This window comes from Nannobrachium achirus, assembly GCF_963921795.1.
Source record: "Nannobrachium achirus genome assembly, chromosome: 12".
Taxonomy (NCBI): Eukaryota; Metazoa; Chordata; class Actinopteri; order Myctophiformes; family Myctophidae; genus Nannobrachium; species Nannobrachium achirus.
The window spans coordinates 12,022,468-12,045,668 of record NC_137832.1 but is presented as its reverse complement, the minus strand read 5'-3'; the positions used below and the strand labels follow the sequence as shown (position 1 = coordinate 12,045,668).

Genomic DNA, 23,201 nt, shown 5'->3' with positions numbered 1-23,201 from the left:
CACGACGGTGCCACACGCCAAAAATAGTCGACCTATGATGGCTGGCGGTGCCCGTCCATCGGGGTACATCCACTCGGTGGACGTTCATTGTGGTGTCGGAAGTGGGATGACCGGGGAAGTCGGGTCAGAGCTGGACGGCATGCGAGGGCGCTTGGCTGCCTGGGCTTCATCCTCTGAGGCCGACGGCTGCTCTGTGGTTCCTTGGATGGATGGATCCTAGAGGAGCACAAACATACAGGCTGTTGCTGCCCAGTGGCCTTTTACTCTCTGTTTCAATGGTAGACTGATGTCCTCTTAGTAAAACGCTCATAGAAGGCATATTGACATTAAAGGACAACTTTAGTTTTTTTACAACAAGGGTTCATATTTTAGATTGTAATTAAAGAATATAAAAGATGAGTGTTAAAATTATTTCATTTGCTTCTTTCTATTGTTTTAGAGATTCTTATTTCAGTGGTTGGGGGCATGTCATTTTACACAGAATAAGCCATTCCCAAGATACAACGCAACCTTTCATGGTTGGATGTGACTTATGGGGGCTAGAAGTGTTACTGTAAATAGCAATAAAGAAACTGCTGGCTTATTGTATCTAAAAAGACATATTTAGCCACTTGTACGCATGCCCCCATGCGTGCGCATGCCCCACATTTTAGCCTGGTAAATGTGATAAAACAATAGAACGAAGCAAATGAAAACATTTTAACACTCACTTTTTCTATTCTCTAATCTAAAATATGAACCCTTGTTGTAAAAAACAAAGTTGTCCTTTAACTGTTCTGCTGCCCTTGACGACGCTCACCGTCAGTGAAAGGGTTAATACCATGGCGCCGTTGACGGCGAGGACTGTCAATCTTATTGTATATACAGTAAAGATATTATTACTTACTGTACGTCGCTCCGGTCCCGCCCGCATCGGTAATGTCCGCGATTTGTTTACAACGCACGTCGGGCGTGCACGCAAAGTTAACGTCCTCCATAGTAAATCCATTGAGAGGCCCATAAAGAGACTTCATTTTCTCCAAAAGGGACATTCTTATACAAAGGATGGTCTCCACTCTCCATACTGTACACAAAAGCTGGGCGCAGCCATGTTCTCTTCTGGGCTCACACTGTCATGTGACTAGATGACGTAATCGTTGCCGTCAAGTGATAATCCAAAAAAACAAAAACAACCCCCTTCCGGCCCTTCAAAATAATAGTGGCGGCCTATGGAGGAAACGGCGTGGCACAGAGGCACCAAGCAAACCTTCAGATTAAGAGGCAGTAGTTGTGTTAAAAGCGTACTTTATACCAGCGCAACGACACGAGTGCTGGCCTTCCCAGAGGTCTCCTGTAGAGCCTTGTAAGCCTTCTTGGTATTTCACCATGGGACCCAGGGCCATGCAGGCTCAGAACACTTTGTGCTCTGAATTTCACCCTAGACTTGTAGGCATGACGTCTCAGAATGTGCGCTAGCTAGAATGGAGGGGGTGCGTGGGAGGCAGCACCCTAGGCCATGGGTTCTCACGCATCTGAAAGCGCAAACTGTCATTGGCCGTGTCATGGGTAAAGTAGCCGGGCTGGCCGCAATGAGCTGAGGGCTTTTTTTCCTAGACACTTGACTCCAGGCAGTCTCACACACACGCACGCACGCACGCACACACACACACACACACACACACACACACACACACACACACACACACACACACACACACACACACACACACACACACACACACACACACACACACACACACACAGCAACGAGGCGAGATAAAAGTAGGCGCAGACAGTACAGCAAAACTCGAATGAATCGCCCTATATTGATTCCCCAATCTCAAATTCAAAATAGTTCAAAACACTTCTTGAGCGCACGCTCGAAAATAATTATTAACAATAAATAAGGTGTCGGGCTTCGGGCTGTAAGTAGCGGCACCAATCAGAATGTCATGGGCCAGGGCCGGGCTTTTAAGACCCTTATATCTCTAAAATAAATACAAAAATAACATTCTCCATATTGTCAATGTTGGAGGCAGAAATTGTGAAAATAGACGATCTACATGCTCAAAACGCCTTGCGTTGCGAACCTTGTTAATAAAAATCTAACGCATCAAGTCTTACAACTCTTAAGTGCTCGTCAGAGTGGGTGGTCCCCAGTTCAAACATGCTTATTTTGGGGGTCGTGGCCTGAAAAGGTTGAGAACCACGGACTTAAAACACACATTTGTGGATTGTGATGGTGTTTTCTAGCGCTACTCACCAGGCGTGCGCGGACCCTCCTGGGCAGCTCTTGGTCCAACATGAAGATCTCCGTGGGCTTCAGCAGAGCCTGAGTCTGGTACTGGAACTCCACCTGAAGACGGAAGCACCAAGAGGAACGCTCAGATCAAAAGGCAATGCCAACCTGACATCTACCCAATTAAAACCTAACTTCTCTCTAAATAACATACCTATCATCTATCTAAATATCATAGTATAGCTAGCATTTATCTAAACAGGTTATGGACTATATGTTCCTAAAATGACTAACATACAAATTAAAAACCTATATGAAAGAATGACTAAAGAGACAAGATCAGTCCGGCTGTACTGACAAAACCACCTGCTGCAGCAATGTCCTGACCTGATTCCCCGGAGAATAGTTCCAGTGTTCATAATGAGAAAGTGGCTGGACTGTGTGTGTGTGTGTGTGTGTGTGTGTGTGTGTGTGTGTGTGTGTGTGTGTGTGTGTGTGTGTGTGTGTGTGTGTGTGTGGTGCAATGTAGCAGCCTGCAGTGTTCTCCTCACCTGGTAGAGCTGATGCACGTGCTCCTTGATGTAGGAGGCTTTGTGGACCTTTCCATCGTTGGTGTGAACCAGTATCAGCTCCCCCACATCTGGAGGGCCGTCGTGAAGACAGTCATGGCTCTGGAGGGGGAAGAGAGAGAGTGTGTGTGTAAGAGAGGGACAGAGAGAGAGAGAGAGAGAGAGAGATAGAGAAAGAAGAGAGAGAGAGTCAAGAGATAAAATTAGACAAATAATGGAAAAAAAGGTTGAGGGAATTGTTGGATGCATGAGGAGAGGGAGAAAGAAACAGCGGAAAACAGGTGGATGAGATAAAAAAAGAGTGAGAGAGATGTAAGACAAAACAACTGATGAAGGGCTTTTCACAGGTATGGCACTGCCTGGTAATCTGGCAGGCGGAGCGATTAGCCTGCACACGGCTTTTTTTCAACACGCTGCGTTAAAAACACTTCTAGTCACATGCGGAGCGACAGTGCGACCTCGTGGATTAAGCAAGAACAACGCAGGAAATAGTTTTACCGTCTCTGTTGGGTGGAAACCTCATGATGTCTCCAAAACCCGTACTTTTCAGGATTCAAATTCAAACATGGCTAAAGTAGCAGATCGATTTTTTTTCCTACACTTTTTCAGTGGTGAGTGGTCACGGTCACATTCTTTCTTTCCCGACCGCAAGAAAACGAGTTGAATCAATGTCAGCAAACGGCAAGTAACTCGGCGTGGTCTTCCGTGGGTCCTTCAAAATAAGATGCTATAAAAACTACCTGGCGGAGAAGTGTTAATCCATATAGAGATTAACAGTTTTACTGACAGATGTTATAATTTATTTATTGGGTCTGGTGCAAGAAGGCTTATGCAAGAATCAATGTGAATTGGGCCGCTCGGTTGCCATCCATTCAGAGCACAGAATCGCATCAGAGCAACAGATCCACAGAAAAAAGCCAGGAAGTGATTTGGGACTCCATTGATGTTTACGTGTGGTGTGGATTTTTGAGAGCAGCATTACCGGAGATGTTTGTACTGTACACGGCGGCACGACCCCCCTTCAGCTTTACAGTCATCAGACGAGGTAAAAAGAACAAGCCGTATTGGCATCGTGCTGCCGTCACGGGTGAACAGGAACGTCAGTAGCAGTTAAAGAGTTAATACTTGGCCTGAGACCCCCAAGGGTCTAAATTAGGCCCCCCACTTTTCTCTCTCTTCACCAAAAATAGCTGGGAATTGTAGGCATTAGATTTAAAACAATCTAAATCTTGTGAAAATAGCCAAGCTACAACTCACAACACCTCGCACTGCGATTTTCACAATGTTTGCCTCTTTCTTACTATTTGTACTATTTGACAATTTGGCCAATTTGGTCTTAAAGGGGCCCCACCATGCTTTTCAAAAAATATATTTTTATATAAATATTGGTCTATAATACGATTTTATGCAGGTTTTAGCCTAAACAACCACTCGGATATTGAAATGTCATGTTCTGTCTGTCTCTAATTCCAAGGCATTTCAGATGCAATACCAAAATGCACTTGCAATGGGGCGCTCTCTTTGGGCTAAATTTGCAATGATACAGCATGGGGCCGATTTCAAAAGAGTACCGTTCAGAAACACGCCCATTCAGAAAATCACTGAAATGAAAGGCAAGGATTAGAGTCAATGAATGGGCTTTTTGGGGGGCTGGAAGAGACACTGGGATGACCAAAATAAATGAAACATGTGAAATTCATGGTGGGGCTATGGGGTTATATTTAGGCCAATTCAAATTCGTATTCGTACTTTGCCTTTTTTTTTTACTCGTAAACATTTTTACCAAAAAAACTATACGTAAACAAATTAATTGGAAAAAAATATCCGTAAAAAAAAAAAAAGTATGAATGTTTTTGGGGAAGCTGCAGTGATTATAATGCCAAAACAAAAAAACAAGACAAAATACGAATATTTTCTTACTGATTTACGAGTTGTTTTGTTGGTTACTTCATCACGAATGCTTTCATCATCTCACGCACACGAATCTGTATGACGCACACGAATGCATGCATGGAATGAATACGGCCAATAATCACGTGATCGGCAGAGAGCCAATGGGGGTGCGGCCTTTCCACTAGCCAATCATAATTCTCAATTGTTGGCAGCGGTTGCCATGTCTGGTAAAAGTGAGTAATCTCTGCTTTCTGTTGTTTATGGGAAACGTATGTAACTATGCTACAGTCTTCACAGCAGAGCCGACAGAGAAAGGTAAGATAACGTCGCTATTATTATCATAAAATACAGCAATCTATCTAATAAAACGTTTGTTAAATGTGCTTAGCAGTAGTGTCTTTTAGGGTTTAGTCCGGGGTCTTTATTTGATGTAAAGAAGGTTTAATATTAACGCTAGCCTCATTAGCATCTTAGCTCCGTCTATAATAGGCTACTACATCATCAGGTTCTCTAAGTGGGGTCCGGGGACCCCCAGGGAGTTCCAGGGGGTCCCCAGCTAAATTATAGTTAGGAACCAAATGGACCCTTAGGGGTATGTAACTGTACAAATCATTTGGTTCCATGTGTACACTCTGAGTTATGCTAACGTATGATTTTACAATATAAGTTGGGGTCTCAGAGATACAAATGCTATTAAATGGGGGGTCAGTAGCCTAATGGATGTCAAACTGGGGGTCCTTGAAATTAAAATGGTTGGGAATCACTGCTAGAGCCGTAAAAATGTTCTCTTATGGGGTCACTGGCCTAAATGGGGGTCAGTGGGAATGTGGGATAATACAAGTCAATTCTTATTACCTCTTATTAATTTGGTGATTATCAAACGAGTATATGGGGACCAAACAATCTGTACAAATAGAGTAAAAATCCTCAATGTTAATTTCAATCTGAGTGTAGACCTTTACAGGTTCATTTGGTTAAATGTATTCTTTAATTAAAGTAAAAATAGTCTACACAGTACATGTTATAAACAACTTTACTTTTGACTAAGTCCAGTTTCATTAACATTGTAAAATGATAGCTATAGTAACAGTAAATATCTGTTCTTACCATACATAAAAATACATTTAATAATATACATAGTCTTGTCTTGGGTACATTTATTTTTCTTTCAGGAACTGTGATGACATGGACCACATCAGCCGATCAGGGTTCCGATGGCAGGATGTAGCAGCAATCAGATTTGAGAATTCAACCTCTTGAAAGAGCTCCAAGAAGGAACAACAAACTTTCTGTGGTCCTTCGTGGTGAGGGAGGTTGACGACTGTTTGGTTCAGGAAAACTCACACCCCTGTACTTTATTGGGAAGGAAACTATTGATTCTATTCACAACACACATTTGTCTTTGCCTATTCTATAGCTACACCTACATTATTCAGAACCTTATTCAATTTAATTTACAATATGCAAACAAAATCCGCCCAAAATACAATACTCTACATTCTATTGTTTTCCTAAATAAAAGGCCAATTGCATGTGAAATGATATTGCTTGTATTGTCTGAATACATTTGAATAAAGCTGATACAAGACTACATTCTATTGTTTTCCTAAATAAAAGGCTAATTGCCTGTGAAATGATATTGCCTGTATTGTCTGAATGCATTTGAATAAAGCTGATATAATTCACAAGACGTAAACATGTCATGATTCATGTGTTTTAATCGAAAAAGATGAACATGGTTAGTAGTACAGAATATCGTCGCTGTCCAATGAAAACCACGTAAGTCCATTATTATGGATTTTTACTTTTCATCATAGTTGGATTACATTCACTCTCCTCTCTCTGCTAGTATCAGCTGGTGTGTAAATGGCCAATGGAAAGTTGTTTTATTGACCAAGCTATTTAACACGCATCACCATTGGATGTTTGACATGTCCCTCAAACCGCGTATGTAATGGGCGGGGAGATACGCTGAAACAGTAATCACCATTGGATGTGGGACCTGTCCATCACACCGCGTATCCAACAGCCAACGGAGATACGCTCCGAAACGACATCACCATTGGATGTTCAACCTGTCCATCACACTACGCGTATCTAACCGCGGGAGAAGAAGGACTGGAGGAGGGGAATGATTCAGAGCAACAAACTTTTTCTTCACTAAACGACACGGAATTCGACATTATTACAAGGTAAAGTATCACCAAATGTCTTGTTGAGAACTGTATGCTTAGGTTATACCAACGATCATGTTCACGATTGTGCTTGGCGTCGTGTGAATTGTTATTATTCAAGGAAAGTATTGTTCTCTGATGTTTGTGTTGTCTGTTTGTTCTCTGAACAAGCAGCGTCGTACACTGATTTTGCTTCAAACATGGTTCGCCTCCGTCAACCCACCGCAACTGGCGTTATCGATCAAATAATTTGCCATGTGGTTTTCCATTTACCTTTACCTTATACCTTACATTAAGCTGCCAGCACAACAACTTCTATGGAGTGTCCATGGAACCAAATGGACCCTTTACGGGTCCATAAAGGGTCCATTTGGTTCCATCTGGACACAAACGTACCATTACATTAAGCTGCCAGCACAACAACTTCTATGGAGTGTCAATGGAACCAAATGGACCCTTAACGGGTCCATAAAGGGTCCATTTGGTTCCATCTGGACAAAAACGTACCATTACGTGTGGTAAAAGTACTCAAATGTTTTTACTTTAAGTACAAATATCAATAATGTAATGTAGAAATACTCTGTTACAAGTAAAAGTCTGGAATTCAAAATGTACTTGATAAAATGGCTAAAGTGTTGGCATCAAAATGTACTTAAAGTGCCAAAAGTAAAAGTACTCTATGCAGAATGTCCCATTTCAAATATTTTGAAAATGGCAGATCTACATGCTCACAATGTGTCGCACTGTGAGCTTGCATTGGAGTAAAAGTACTCCAAAGGCACTCAGCTTGTTGTGTATTAAAGTACAATAATTTTGATCTGTGATATAGAGGAGTACAAGTATTGGAAATTGGAAATAATTCAGCTTGTAGTGGAGTAAAAGTAAAATATTTGGATCTGAGATATAGTGGATTAAAAGTATTGGAAATTGATAATACTCTAGTCAAGTACAAATACCTCAATATTGTACTCAAGTACAGTACTTAAGAAAATGTACTTAATTACTTTACACCATTGTGTTACCCTTGATTTTAACCCTGTATTCTCCTTTTATTTTCTGTATAACATTTCAGGATGATGTATTCTATGGAGGAGCTGTGTGCTTTGGTTAGCGTCAAGTATGTCAGGGGCAGACATGACGAGGCAGAGACTGTACTAGAGAGCAGTGAAAGCAGCGAAGAAGGTTTGTGCGATAAAAAAAAATAGAAAGAAAAATAGGAATAAGTCAGCTCAGTTTAATGATGTGTGTAGTGATTCTGGCTGTGGTGCAACTTGTGTGATTAATTTGGAAATCAAAGTGTTTTAATCATGAATTACAATAATTAGCTGCTGTATTCAGTGTTCTAATGATAATCTGTATCTTTCCAAGATGCACTTGATTGTGACCAAGTTGATGCTGCCAGTGCTGGGTCAGCTGTTTTGATTCAATCTGGGAGTGAAGGTATGTGGTGTGGTGTGTTATGAATTATAGTGCATAGAAACACATATGTGTGGTTTTGTATTGTACCTGCTGTCCTAGTTACAAATCCCTAAACATGCACTAAGTACCCATTTTGAATTGTTGCTGTACTAGTTTCAAACATAGTATTATTACCTTAACACAAATTGTTAATCAGTATCTGCTGTAGTATCACAATCTTAAAAAGTAGCCATTTCATTAATTCGTGTGACCTTTTTCCCCTTTCAGCAGGAGAAGCAGCAGGAGAAGCAGTTGTGGAGGACTCATCAATTGAGGAGATTGAAGGTTTGTCTTTGTCGCACGCACACACACCCACACCCACTGAGAGAGAAGTAAGGTTTGTGGTAAAACAGATTAAGGGCAAAGGATGCAACATCTTGGCAATGTAATTTCTACTTTGCATTCACTGTACATTGTGTTCCTCTTATGTTTTTACCAGATGAGCTTGATTCATCATGGAACCTTAAATTAGAGTTGGATAATCCTGGTGCTGCTGAATCTGGATATGAAGGTAATATTAATAGCTGTATAGAGTCTTTCATACAAAAACATGACGCACACATGTGACACTTTGCATTATTGTCAATGCTGCATGTTTTCTATTTGACATTCAGTCTCTTCTCTTTTTCTGCAGCAGAAGTTGTTGCGCCTCACTCAAATGAGGGAGGTGAAGAAGGAATTGAGGATGACTACTTAAGTGGGGAAGAAGAAGGTTGGTGTAAAACTAACAAGTGCCAGGGAACCGAGGCTATTGGCCAGAGCAAAGCCTGACACTGAATTGCAGGTGTGTTAACATTGCATTCATTTTGTTTCTTTCTTTCCCAGATCCACTCGACCACTAACCCTAACATCTAAACGTGACCAACATGGTGATTCTTCTGGTGCTGCTGAATCTGGATATGAAGGTATTATTATTAATAATCACTGTAATAAACACAAATAGTGACTGCTGAATGTTGCATTTTAATTTTTTTCCTTCAGAATCATACTGTACATGACCAGAAAGCGCCTCACACTTAATGTGAGAACATCTCATATTTCTTTTCTGTTCTTTAGGTGCAGACAGAGTTGAGCCGGACTCAAATGTGGAGGATGAAGATTCTGAAGGAGTTGAGGATGACGACACAAGTGGGGACGAAGAAGGTTTGTGTACAACCAGGCTTAAGTCAGCCAGAGCAAAGAATGCAAAGTCCTAGCAACACTGAATTATGTCAACGTGTGCATTCTGTTTGTTCCTCTTTCTTTCCCAGATCCGCTTGATCGAAACTGGACACCTGAACGTGACCAACATGGTGATTCTCCTGGTGAATCGGAATCTGGAAATGAAGGTGTTGTTGTCATTATTAATATGGACACATTGATGCACATGTGTGTAATGTAGTATCTTGCATGGTGCATGTTTGCTATTTAACTCTTTTCTTTCAACTACACATCCATACAGTACACATGTACATACCCACACAGATGTGCACGCAAGGGGCTGCACAGATACACACAGAGAGACTCGCACACTAATGGTCTGAATGACAAATTTTCTCTCTTTTTGTGACACAATATAGGACTTGAGGTGGAAGAAGACTCCTCAGGTGTTGATGCTGGTCTCTGTAGGAAGAGGAGAAATCCAGAGGGCTGGAAGAACAACATCCAGAAGAGGCGTAGAATGATAGGCCAGTCATATCTGGCCTAGGAAGAATAGAGAGTCAGTGTTAAAGGAGGGAAGAAAAATGGGTGTGTCATGTCAGTCTGCAGCCGGCCACAGGTCCAGTAAACTGCACTGCAGAGAAGTGGAAGAGTCGAAGCGAGAAGAGATCTTCAAGTACTTCTGGGAGAAATTAGACTGGCGTGAGAGGAAGATTTATGTTGCATCATTGGTAGAGGTGAGCAGTGTAAAGCGACGGAGGACAGGAGCAGAGAAATCCAGGAGGTCGGCATCCATTTTCTGTCACCTTGTCGTAGATGGCAGGAGACTCGGAGTGTGCCAACGCATGTTCCTGTCAACCCTAGGCTTGAAGCAGTGGTCTTTTTTGAAGTGGGTAGGAAGAAGAGGGAAAAGCCCTACTGAGGAAGATAAGCAGAAGCGGGTGAGGGTAAGGAAAGAGGAGTCTGACTTCTTGAAGACCTTCCTTCTGGACCTTCCAAAAGTTCCCTCGCACTACTGCCGGTCCTCGTCCTCTAAGATGTTAGCCTGCTTCCAGACCAGAGACCCCGCCCACTCTCAGAGTGAGCTGAGTCTGAGATCAGGCTACTAAGATGTACCTGGAGCCTGTGTTCAAGTCCATCAATCACCTCCATGCAGAGTATATCCGTTCCAGTGCAGACCATGGCATCCAGGCGCTGTCAAGGCAAGTGTTCACCAGAATGTTTAATGTTTGAATTACTCTCTTTTTCACCCGAAGAAAGACCAGTGTGATACCTGCTGTGCGTTCAAGGCTGGGAACATTGAGGCTGCCACATGGAAGGAGCACTGCAACAAAAAGGACACTGCACAAGCCATGAAGCAGAAGGACAAAGACGAGGCAGGTGAGAAGACCTTGGTGACATGCATGGATCTTCAGGGGCTCCTGCTCTGCTCCAAGCTACAGGCCTCATCCCTCTATTTCAAGACCAAGCTCTGTGTCCATAACTTTACCATGTATGACATGACTTCACATGATGCATCAAATTACTTATGGCACGAGGGTGAAGCTGGTCTCTCTGCCAACGAGTTTGCTTCGTGCATCGTGCACTTCCTCGAAGAACATCCCTCTTATGATGAGTACATCCTGTGCACAGTGTGATTGAGAGAAGACTGAGGAACAGAGACATCTGCGTTCCAGCTGAGTATGTCGTTGCCATCCGGGAAGCCCGTACCAATCCCAGGCCATACCAAGTGAAGTATGTAGACCACACTTTCTTCAAAAACTTCAGCCAGGTGAACCTCTGCAAAGCCATCTGCCCGGGAAAGGTCACTGGGGATCCCACCGTGCATGACCTCCGAGCAATCAGGTATTTGAATACATAATAATGACATAGCTGCGGAAACCAAAACAAACATTATTTAATGAGTATTAAAACCTGACTTTTCTCCCCTGTCACTGTCCTTGTATTCATCCTAGGTACAACGTTGATGGCAGTATGGAGTACAAGATCGACCACTCAGACGCCTGGAAGCCCTACGAGTCCCCATCACTGAGGAAGAAGAGCAACATCACCACAGTGTCCCCACTCTACACTTGCCGCCGCACCATTAAAGCGATGAACTTCAAACATCTGCAAGAAATGAAGCAGGTGTTGCCCAGTGATTTCCATGGCTTCTACAACGCCCTCCGCCATGAGCACGAGGAGTGATGGTTTCTCTGTTTTTCTCTCTCTCCGTCTGACATCACCACATAGAATCGCAAACTTGACTGAATGGACACCTTTACAAGATTTCATATTTAGATTGTAATTAGAGAAAAGACAAGATGAGTGTTAAAATGTGTTAATTTTCTTCTATGATTTTAGCGATTTTGATTACATTGCTTTCAGTGCTTGGGGACGTGTACAATGGCTAAATATGTATTTTTAGATACAATAAGTCCATTCAAAAAGAGGCACCACAATCTTTCATGGACAGATGTTACTTATGGGGGCTAGTAGTGTCACTGTAAATTGTAATAAAATAAATTGCCAGCTTATTGTGTCTAAAAGGACACATTTAGGCACTTGCACACATGCACTGAAATAAAGTATTTAAAATCGCTAAAACAATAGAACTAAATGAAAACATTTAACTCTCCCATCTTTGCTTTTCCCTAATTACAATTTAAAATTATGAAACCTTGTATGATATTCTTGCTCTGGGGTGGCATCGTTACCAAAGTTCCTAATTCCCACTGGGTTCATGTTCCTCCCTGCCTGGACAGGTGTTATGTCGACAAGTGTTCTGCTCAAAGTGTCCTTCTCCCTCGTACAGTCTTCACTACCTGGAATCCAGCACACAGTGGTTAATGTGTTTCATGTGTGCTCTGTTACTGTTTGAAAATAGTTTAGGTGCTTATTTGTATTCTTATTTATTTGCCCATTTCTAATATAATTACAGCAGAATGCACTTTTGAGATGTTGAAATTTGACACCACAGTAGGGACATCTATCTTCATTGTTGAGGTCAACTTAGCCAATGAGTCTAGCCTTAGTAGGTTGAAGAGCGTTGTAGAGCTGAACAGACACTTAACCTATGGTCCTTCCATTTTCAGTTCTATGTAATGCCCTTTCCAGGCACTATTACTGTTACAACACCTACATTAGAAATACTGAAACCCTCCTCCAAACATCCTTTACATCTCTAAACAATCACATCGATAATTTTGTACAATTAATTCTGCAAGTTCTATTATAATTAGTTTTCATGTAGAAAGAAACTAACAAATAAGATTCAGCAATTGAACACATCATTGAAACGGGGACTCAGCAGGAAAATCTGTTTGATTAACTTGGTTGCCACACACTGTGGAGCCACTGTCTAATAAAATATAATTCTGTGCAGTTGTATTTGACTATTGTAGCATTTTTTCCTTCCAGCCTAAAGTTGATCTTGGTCATCACTGTCTGCTAACATCAATGTGAAATAACCTATTGTACATGAACACTTATTTAGCTTGGTTATAACATCAGAGGGTCTGCTGGTAAGTAAATAAATTACATTAGGAATTGATTGCATTCTTTATTAGCAAAATGTTCATTAATCCAGGTTGTACAGTCAAAGTTGTACTGTAATCTGTTATGAAACACTGTTCATCATAGTAACTAGTTTGTTTTGGCCAAATGGTCTGTTTTTGTAATCATCCATTTCACATTTCATGGATGCTATGTACATTAAATGACAGAATAATAAAATACATTAGGCTATTGTGCACATTGTATCATCAATCATAAGAAAAAAATAAGAAACAATAAATATTGTATTTACAGTAAAAATGTCAGGGCCGGAGGTAAGGTTAATTGTCTAGTTTTGATTTGCAGCATCTGTAAGTGACCTTTATCAGTGCTTTTATCGTGTGTATTAATAATATATGCATTTCTATTTTATTTAATGTATAAAAATGATTGATTAGTCAATTTAGTCAATAGTTTAAAAACAAATATCGTGTGGATATAGGTATATTATGTGAGGAACATAAACAACAGATTACTCACTTTTACCAGACATGGCAACTGCTGCCAAGAATGGAGAATTATGATTGGCTAGTGGAAAGGCCGCACCCCCATTGGCTCTCTGCCGATCACGTGATTATTGGCCGGTTCATTCGTGTGCGTGAGCGTTTCATTCGTGTGCGTGAGATGATGAAAGCATTCGTGATGAAGTAAACCAACAAAACAACTCGTAAATCAGTAAGAAAATATTCGTATTTTGTCTTGTTTTTTTGTTTTGGCATTATAATCACTGCAGCTTCCCCAAAAACATTCATACTTTTTTTTTTTTTACGGATATTTTTTTCCAATTAATTTGTTTACGTATAGTTTTTTTGGTAAAAATGTTTACGAGTAAAAAAAAGGCAAAGTACGAATACGAATTTGAATTGGCCTTAATTTAACCCCATATGGGGCCCCTTTAAAAAGGTCTAAAAGTCATTCAATTGTACCTTTAGAAATGTGCAGATATACACTTATACTTTATGCAGGTTTGTTTATTGTTGAGTGAGGAAACAACGATGCACATTAAGCAAACCATCTGGGGACCCCCCCCCCCCCCAAAATAATTTGGGGGTCCCGAACCCCAGTTCGGGAACCACTGCTCCATGACTATACAACATGCATGGGATTTCGTGGACATGCGATGACTCACCGCAACGTTTTCAGGATGGAGGTTGTCGGTGTAGGAGATGTCTTCAAACTGAACCTCGTAGAAGGTCTGCGTCGCTGTGCCGATGATGACGCAGTGGTAGAACCAACCGTTTGACCATCGACCAATCACATTCTGACCCAGAGTGGGCTCTCTGGGGGGCATGGGAGCCAACCGCTGCTGGAGGGGGAAGGAGGGGAAGAGAGAGGGTGAGATCGTCTTTTGGCGCCATTTGACCCCTACCGCCAAGTAGTGGTCAAATGGCATGATTACAGGTGGTCCATGGGAAAATGAAATACAAAAAAGTACCTTGGTGCGTGTAAGCCCCGCCCCCACTCGACCATGTTTGGAGGAAGGTCCCGCCCCCACTCGACCATGTTTGGAGGAAGGTCCCGCCCCCACTCGACCATGTTTGGAGGAAGGTCCCGCCCCCACTCGACCATGTTTGGAGGAAGGTCCCGCCCCCACTCGACCATGTTTGGAGGAAGGTCCCGCCCCCACTCGACCATGTTTGGAGGAAGGTCCCGCCCCCACTCTACCATGTTTGGAGGAAGGTCCCACTCTGTCCTGATCGGAGGAAAACAATTACTTTTGTTACAATTTTTTGTTAAATGAAATCACTTACCCTGTATACCTTTACTTAATATTTCATGAATCTAATTTCAGAAAGGTTTTGAACTAGAAAGGCAGCAGGAAGGACTATAAGGAAGGCCTATAGTCACATGTAGAGTTGTTCAGTTTGTTGTCTCTTCTTGGTTGGTGCATCGCTATGATCAGTATGCCCGAAACTGAAGGCTCTGTGGTGCAAAAACTAAGTGCGATTAAAATGTGTTAATTTTTTTAATCGCGTAAACTTTGTAATTAATTAATCGCAATTAATCAGTTAAAGTCCCAGCCTTATATATATGTATGTATGTATGTATATATATATGTGTATGTGTATGTATGTATATATATATATATATATATATATATATATATATATATATATCTTATTATTAAACAACGAAATGTCTGTCTGTCTGTCTGTCTGTCTGTCTGTCTGTCTGTCTGTCTGTTTGTTTAGAACTCACTCAAAGTCACGACACAACACTGTATGGGGCAGTTGGATTGTTATTATTATTATCAAAGATTGTTGATATTAACCCTTAAGTTCTGTTCAGATTCACTACACCTTCGTTCTGTTGGTGGATATTTGGTTTAAAAAAAACAACACTAATATAATTTTTAACTTAACAAATCATCATGATACATTGACTTTGACTAAATACCAAACAATTCATATGATATATATGTTAAATCTTTGCATTTCTGCTTTGCTATATCACATTAAACACTGAAAGAGCTAGGCGTTTTTACTGATTTAGCTGAAATTCATGTAAAAAAAACGACTTTATTTAATACTGGGCAATGTTGCTCATGCTTATAGGAAACAAAGACAATCAGACAATGTTTTTATGAACTTTTTTTTTTTTCAACATGCCCATTAATTGAATACTTGTGGTTCAAGAACAGGACATCATTCTCACATAGAGCTGAACACACATGTGAACACACATGAACGTCACATTCATCCACAGCACCCCTGATTTACAGTGTTACTTTACAGCACCTTATGTTTATGTAAAATAATGTAAAGATACAGTACAGTCACAAGAAAAACTTCAGATAAGTGAGGGGTGAGGGTGAGGGGTGAGGAGGGGAGGAGTGAGGGGGAGAGGGGGTGAAGGGTGTGGGGGGGGTGAGGGTGATAGGAGGGGGAGGAGGGGTGGAAGGAGGTTACTGTGTGTCTGTGTTAGTATACATGCTTTCTTTTATTTCTGTGCATCTGGGGTGGCGGGGGGGGTGGGGGGTTGTGGGAGGGAGGTGGGGTTGGGTTGGTTTGGGGGGTTTGGAGGGGAGGAGGGGGTAAGGGTGAGGTGAGGGGGGTTGGAGGGGGGAGGGGTGGAAGGGGTGGAAGGGGTTAGGGGGTGATTGTGTATCTGTGTTTGTACATGATTCCTTGTATTTCTGTGCATCAGGGATGGTGTGGGGGGGAGGTGAGGGGGGGAGGGGGGGTTCGGAATGGGGCTTCGGAAGGGGGGTGTTAGAAGTGGGGGTGACTGTGTGTCTGTGTTTTGGCATAATACTGTGTATTTCTGTGCATCTGTGCTTCCCGGGTCAAAATGACCCGAACAGCACTTAAGGTTCAAAAAATATGAGGGGGGTGTAGCATGGGTGTAGTGCAAAAATATTCTTTTTTACATGTTCATCTCAGAAGAATCTTTAAGGCCAGTGAGAGGTGGAAAAAAATGTAACTTCTACCTTTTTTTTCCAAATGAAAATGTAAAACGGGTCAAAATGACCCGAACAGAACTTAAGGGTTAACGTAACGTTTTGGTTAATGGTTTACAATGGAGTTGTCATTGTGTGTTGTCATGCTCTGCAAAGCATAATGGAAACTCAAAGCAGACAGATATAAAGAACAACACATGCGACAGAAAACGATAGCGTTAGCATTGGCTAGCAAAAGAATAAGGAATAGAGAAAACTTGGATTTATTTGTATTTACAAACTGTCCGCATTGATTGACTTACTGGTCTGGGAAAAGATCATGTTGTGACGAGAGACACAGCGCCGCTGACAGCAGCAGCAGCAGCTGCAGCAGCTGCAGCAGCAGCTGCAACCATTACCATGGCGACGTTTAGGTAAGAAAGACGTCTCATACAACAATATAATAACGTTGGCATTCTTTCATTTCGGGGTCACAGGTTCGGGTCTCGGACCTCTCGTTCTGCGCGGGTATCGGATCTAATTAGCCGTCGGACCGGGTCCCTCACATTTCGGGGTTGTTCGGGTAACGGTTCTAAAATTCCAAATTCCGAATTATTCATCCAACAACTGCATGTTGTTATTTCTCCACACACTGTAGGCTAGCATAGGTTGCTTGCTAACAGTCAGACACAAACTGCACATGTAGCCACAAACAACCACAAACCACACCAATCTAAAATCAATATGTTTTAAATGGATCTGAAATGTACAGCTAAGCTGTAATGATCTATTGGACAACAAGTAAACTTCTCCTGTTCCATAATAGAACAGTGCCAGTGCCTCACGTCACGACGAGAGCTGTTTGTACTTGGTTAGTCGGTGGGCAGACAGAGCTGTTTCTCCATCCAATGAGTGCGGCCAAGGAGCGTTATAATCTCCTTCCAACCGTACCTAACCGAGAGAACAACGCTATTCTAAACATTGAACATGAGTCACGTTGTTTTGAAAATAATTCCTCTGCAAAAAAAAAAAGAAGTAAAAAAAGTAAAAAAATGTAAAAGAAATTAAATAAAAAAATCATAGAGCGGTGGCCGGATTTTAAGGGCCGGCGGCCCGCCGCTCCTTAATGCATATAGGGGAAACACGCCTTCCCGACTTTGTTCCTTCCCGATACCAATTCCGATACCCATAACTTGAGTATCGGTCGATACAGAGGCCAATGTGTAATACAATAAAAATAAAATCTAGATCAGTGGTTCTCAAAGTTGGGTTCCATTTGTACACTCTCAAAGTTAAGGTTCTGCCTTGAAATGACAAGGTTTGAGAACCACTGATCGAGGAATAAATGAATAAATACAACCATAATTGTGGGCTCGCCTATAAGGCGAGCACACTTTAGATATTGTCATTATTTATTTGTTTATTTAGTAAGTTCTCCTCAATACTTTGGCACCTTTCAACTCCTACATACTTAATGAGAAAATGAAAATAAAAACATCAATGTGTTCAGCTTACAGTGGCGACGTGTGCTATTACTTTATACAGCAATCGGCCAAATGGTGGCGCTGTAGGAAGCCTTCGAAAGTGCGATCTTTGAACAGGTATAGCTCATGCTGTGTTATACATACAGCCATGAAACCTGTATACACTTATGCGTCTCCTCATGCCGAACAACTTTTACCCTCTAACTTTTGACCTCCCACAATTCGGAATTATATGAAAAACAGTAAAAATCTATCTCCTCCTGGGATTTTCGCGTCAAGTGCACAAAACTTTTTTCTTTTAAAGTGAAATATAATTTTTTAATAATTCAATAGATATTGCGGTTTTATGCAAATTATTCTTCTGCCTCTAAATCAGGGATGTCAAACATACGGCCCGCGGGCCGAATCCGGCCCGCGAGATGATTCAATCCGGCCCCCCAGGCTAGAGCATACATTTCTGAGCATTTAGAAAAAAAAAGTAAGTCTCTAGCCCATTCCTGTCAAGAGTTATGATTGTTTTAAGAATTAACCTAACTAATGTCTGTACACTGCAGGCTAGGTTTCTCCCACCTGGCAGTGATTGAGTTGATTGATTGGAATGTTAAGTGACCAGCTCTCTCTCTCTCTTTGAAGATGACAGCATTGCTAGGAATAGGGTGGTTGGTCTGGCTATGAATAATACCTGAACATAACTACAATATTCGAACTGTACTCAAAGATTACACATATAAGACATGGAAATTAATGTTGTTAAAAAAAATAACTTATTTAAAAAATATAATAATAAAAATTTAAAAGTTTTATTATTCCGATCTTTTCTGAATATGCCATTATTGTTCATTACTTTTATTTTTTTTATTATAAAATACAATAAAAATAATTATTGTCCTGCATCAATAATATTTTTTTTTGCCATTTACAAATTATAGCGTACTGGAGACTATCAGGAATTGAATTATTCTATTATCAAATGGTTTATTCTTATTGGCACTTCTTAAAGGAGTAGTTCACCCCCAAAATGCCATGGAGCCAATGTATACTCATTCCTAAAACAGAAATTTGATTACAATAAATGCATGCCTATTGATTCCGGATGGGGACCCAAATGCATTTGGGTCCCCATCCGGAATCAATGGGGGGAAGTGTACTATTATCACATTTTTGTCTTAGTAATGCGACAAATAAAATAAAAATATATTATTGAACTCAATTCTCCATGGCGTGAGTAATCAAAGAAAAAAAAAGTCATTTTGGGGATGAACTACTCCTTTAAACAAATAGCATCTCTCGTACCTAACTGCAACTGTAATACCAATAATGAAAGTAGCTATTTTACTTAATAATGAACACAATTTGTAAAATGATATACTGCTATACTGCTAGCTACAGCAGTGGCTGAGACGACAGGAAGAAAAACAGAGCGAACATGTGCGCGAGTGTGCATGCCATCCGATCCGCGACTGGTTCGGCCCTCATCAAGTCGCCTTTCATCCAATGCGGCCCTCACCCCAAGATGAGTTCGACACCCCTGCTCTAAATCATACATGCAAAGTTACACGTTCATGGCATTTGGCAAAGATGTAGAGGGTTAGTCAAAGTATCACTGAAACCAATTTTATTCAAATCGGCCAAATGGTGGCGCTGTAGGAAGCCTTCGAAAGTGCGAACTTTGAACAGGTATAGATCATGCTCTGTTTTAAGTACAGCCATGAAACCTGTATACACGTATGCGTCTCCTCATGCCGAACAAATGTTACGCTCTGACTTTAACCTCTGACCTTTAGATCCCCCAGAATTTTGAATTATATGAAAAACAGTAAAAATCTATATCCTCCTGGGATTTTTGCGTTACGCGCACAAAACCTTTTTCACATGAACTTTGGACCAATACGGTCAAACTGTCTGGTCGGATTTCTTTTAAAGTGAAATATAATTTTTTAATAATTCAATCAATATTGCGGTTTTATGCAAATTATTCTTCGGCCTCTAAATCATACATGCAAAGTTACACGTTCATGGCATTTGGCAAAGATGTGGAGGGTTAGTCAAAGTATCACTGAAAATAATTTTATTCCAATCGGCCAAAGGGGGGCGCTATACGAAGCGTTTGAAAATTCAAACTTTAAACGGGCATAAGTCATGCCTCGTTTCGTTTGAAGACATGCAACTTGTTACACGCGTGCTTTGACTCGAGCGGAAGACATCTGTGTCTTTGTTAAGTAAGCTCTGCCCTTAGATTTTCCGCCATTTTGAGCAGTTTGTAAAACGCGTAAACCCGCTTTTATTCTGGAATTTTCGCTCCACGTGCACAAAACTTTTTTTACGTGAACTTTGGACCGATATCTAAAGATCTGTCAGATCGGATTTCTTTAAAATTGAAACATGCTTTTTAAAATAAATTAAATGAATATTGCAGTTTTATGCAAATTATTCTTCTGCCTCTAAATCATACATGCAAAGTAACATGTTCATGGCATTTGGCAAAGATGTAGAGTGTTAGTCCAAATATCACTAAAACCAATCTTACCCCAATTGGCCAAAGTGGGGCGCTATATCATTTTGAGCAGTTTGTGAAACGCTTAAACCCGTTAGGATTTTTTTTTGCAATTTGCATGAAACATTCTACACACAATCTAAGGACCTTTATCTAATATGCCTATGAAGTGCACACACACAAAACAAATAAAATAATAATGAATATAGCTGCAAGCAGCGATAAAGTGGCCAAAGCCAAAAACACCTCAAATCATGAACACAGCCTGCAATGTGCGTGAAATCTTGCAAGCACATTCCCAATAGGTCAAGGAACAGATACCACCCTTCTTACATTGGCCTGTTATAGCGCCACCAGCGGGTCAACTTTTGCACAACACATTTTTGGAACAAAATGGACCAATCTTTGACGTCAGTAACGTCAAAGAGAGCACTGCCTGCGATCTTGACATTTTGTACTTTTATAGCCATTGTTTTCTGGCTTGAAGCGAGCCCACAATTGTTTCGAAGGAACAATATTTTTCTAGTTATATATGAGAACCACTGATCGAGGAATAAATGAATAAATACAACCATAATTATATATACATATATATATATATATATATATATATATATATATATATATATATATATATATATACCACTGATCGAGGAATATATATATATATCATTATGGTTGTATTTATTCATTTATTCCTCGATCAGTGGTTCTCAAACATTGTCATTTCAAGGCAGAACCTTAACTTTGAGAGTGTACAAATGGAACCCAACTTTGAGAACCACTGATCTAGATTTTATTTTTATTGTATTACACATTGGCCTCTGTATCGACCGATACTCAAGTTATGGGTATCGGAATTGATATCGGGAAGGAACAAATGATATCAGTACATCTCTAGTCATATTCATATATGATATTATGTTCTCTTACCACTGGTGGCTGCTCAACCTTCTGTCCTTTTACTCCTTTGAGGTTGTTGAAATTGGCATCCTGCCTGAAAATGTTTTTTTGAATTACAAAAGAACTGGAGTGACAGGGAGAACCCTGTTACAGAACAAACACCCCATAGCAATGATTACTTTCAGAATGAATCTCTCTGTCTCTCTCTATAAATCTCTCTCTGTATTTATTTATTTATTTATTTATTTAATACAAAAGAAAAAGCACCATGAAATGAAATGATGGCTGATCATGGGTACCATGTCCTGGAACACTGACAATGAAAGCAGCTCACCTTCGAGTTCCGCTGCGAGTTTTGTGTTTGTGGCAGGTGACTGACACCACGTAGGGCCAATCAGCAGGCTTCATGACCACCCGGGCGATGTTGGCGCAGGTGACGTGGAAAGAGGTGGGGCAGTCTTCCATTGAACACTGGATGCACGCTCCCTGGTTTGGGTAGGCACGCTCCCTGGTTTGGCTGTAGTAGCAGTACACACATTTCTACAGGAAAAGACACACAATCAGCTGTGTGGAGGAAGTGGAGCACATATTTTCCCCCAGTAAGCTCACTCATATTTAAAGCCATCAAACTAAATTTACTTTGAGTACAGCAAAACTAAAAATGAGCTACTCGAAAAAAGCAGAAAACAAGGAAATGTAGATAACACTATGATCAAAAAGGCCAAAAGATTTTGTTTTAATGAAAACATTAAGGCAAATAAAAGCCACCCACAAAAACTGCGGGAGGCACTAAAACAATTAGGCTGCAATAACAAACTTCAGACAAAAAGCACAAACATCTGCACTATTTCAAGTGGCTTACTCAAGACTGACAAGCTGGTGGTGGCGAACAGTTCTTTCACCACCGTTGCCACCCTATTGGTCAGTAAACTCCCCCCTCCCACATTCAAGCTCACTATGAGAATCTAGGGGCAAAACAAGACTCTTTCTCATTCAAACCTGTAGAAACTAGAAAAAAAAGAAAAAACTCATCACCCTCCAACCAAACAAGGCTACTGGCCTTGACAACATATCCACCAGATTCCTCAGAGATGCAGCTGTCTCATTGCTCCCATAGTAGCCCACATTACAAATGTACCATCAGTCAATGTCACGTCCCACAAGTATTTAAGATGGCAAGAGTAATCCCTCTATATAAAAAGGAAGCAAATTAGAACCTGGCAACTACCAGCACACAACGATCTGATAACACAAACCCATAGCACAAATATAGGTAAATTCCCCTTCTACAATTCTGCCACTCAAGTGTGGAATTCCTTAACTATTTCCCTTAAAACATGTAGCTCGCTGGGCTCCTTCAAAACTGCCCTGAAAATCCACCTTTCAGGAGGCCAGAGGCGGAGGTAGTCATCACTCCTCCCATAGACAGGCAAGAAGTGAACACCCCTCCCCCCCTTTACTTTACACTAGTGGTGGGAATTTTCGTTCATTTCCGTGAACCAAATCATCGTTCGTTCGTTCACAAGATAGATTCGGTCATTATCGTTCAATCGGTCGTTCACAACTTTCGGGAAGCGGGGGGGGGGGGGGGGATATTGGAGCCGGCGTTGAGCCGGTCGTCACATCATTCTCGTTCAAAGCCGTGACCGATAATCAGTCGAGTTCAGTCAGTCAGTCAGTCAGTCAGTCAAGCACAAGCAGTCAAAAACACACCTCTTTCCTCTCTGCCTGACTGTTTCGGTCAGATGACAGACTCTGCATGCGTGGCCTGCCTGCTGCCTATATTGTGAACGTGACCTGACGAAGATGATGTATTGACATGGAAACGTCGCTTTTCCCTGCAGTGCCCTGCACCCTAAAAGAATAAAAATCGGAGTAGGCTTTTTCCACGACTGGTGCACGCACGCATATCAATCAAAAACATTCACACCGTTGCCGCACGCTCTATTATTATA

At 41.1% G+C, this 23,201-nt stretch overlaps 2 protein-coding genes and 1 long non-coding RNA gene across 3 annotated transcripts; 2 read left to right on the top strand and 1 right to left on the bottom strand.

The window, feature by feature from the left end:
- Positions 1 to 84: 84 nt before the first annotated feature.
- On the bottom strand, positions 85 to 21,654 carry LOC308295392 (uncharacterized protein; the record flags this gene model as incomplete). Its single annotated transcript, XM_080738447.1, has 7 exons — positions 85 to 216; positions 2,243 to 2,335; positions 2,770 to 2,889; positions 14,116 to 14,292; positions 14,422 to 14,679; positions 21,277 to 21,340; positions 21,581 to 21,654. 7 exons carry the CDS (start codon positions 21,652 to 21,654, stop codon positions 85 to 87), a joined length of 918 nt encoding a protein of 305 aa, XP_080594573.1.
- Positions 7,937 to 8,978, top strand: LOC308295898. The gene is made up of 5 exons (XR_013962594.1): positions 7,937 to 8,036; positions 8,223 to 8,294; positions 8,541 to 8,597; positions 8,752 to 8,823; positions 8,947 to 8,978. It is a non-coding gene; the product is annotated as an uncharacterized lncRNA (long non-coding RNA).
- Positions 8,986 to 11,756, top strand: LOC308295897 (uncharacterized protein). The gene is made up of 6 exons (XM_080738968.1): positions 8,986 to 9,024; positions 9,138 to 9,217; positions 9,369 to 9,455; positions 9,563 to 9,640; positions 9,872 to 11,297; positions 11,408 to 11,756. The coding sequence occupies exons 2-5, from the start codon at positions 9,179 to 9,181 to the stop codon at positions 9,974 to 9,976; spliced, it is 309 nt and encodes a 102-aa protein (XP_080595094.1). The 5' UTR covers positions 8,986 to 9,024; positions 9,138 to 9,178; the 3' UTR covers positions 9,977 to 11,297; positions 11,408 to 11,756.
- Positions 21,655 to 23,201: the final 1,547 nt, after the last annotated feature.

Bases quoted from the DNA above. Each gene is read 5' to 3' on its own strand.
- LOC308295897 (XM_080738968.1), top strand. From the start codon at position 9,179: ATGGTGATTCTTCTGGTGCTGCTGAATCTGGATATGAAG. The intron at 9,218-9,368 runs GTATTATTATTA...TCTGTTCTTTAG, and splicing joins TGCTGAATCTGGATATGAAG to GTGCAGACAGAGTTGAGCCG. The intron at 9,456-9,562 runs GTTTGTGTACAA...TTTCTTTCCCAG, and splicing joins CACAAGTGGGGACGAAGAAG to ATCCGCTTGATCGAAACTGG.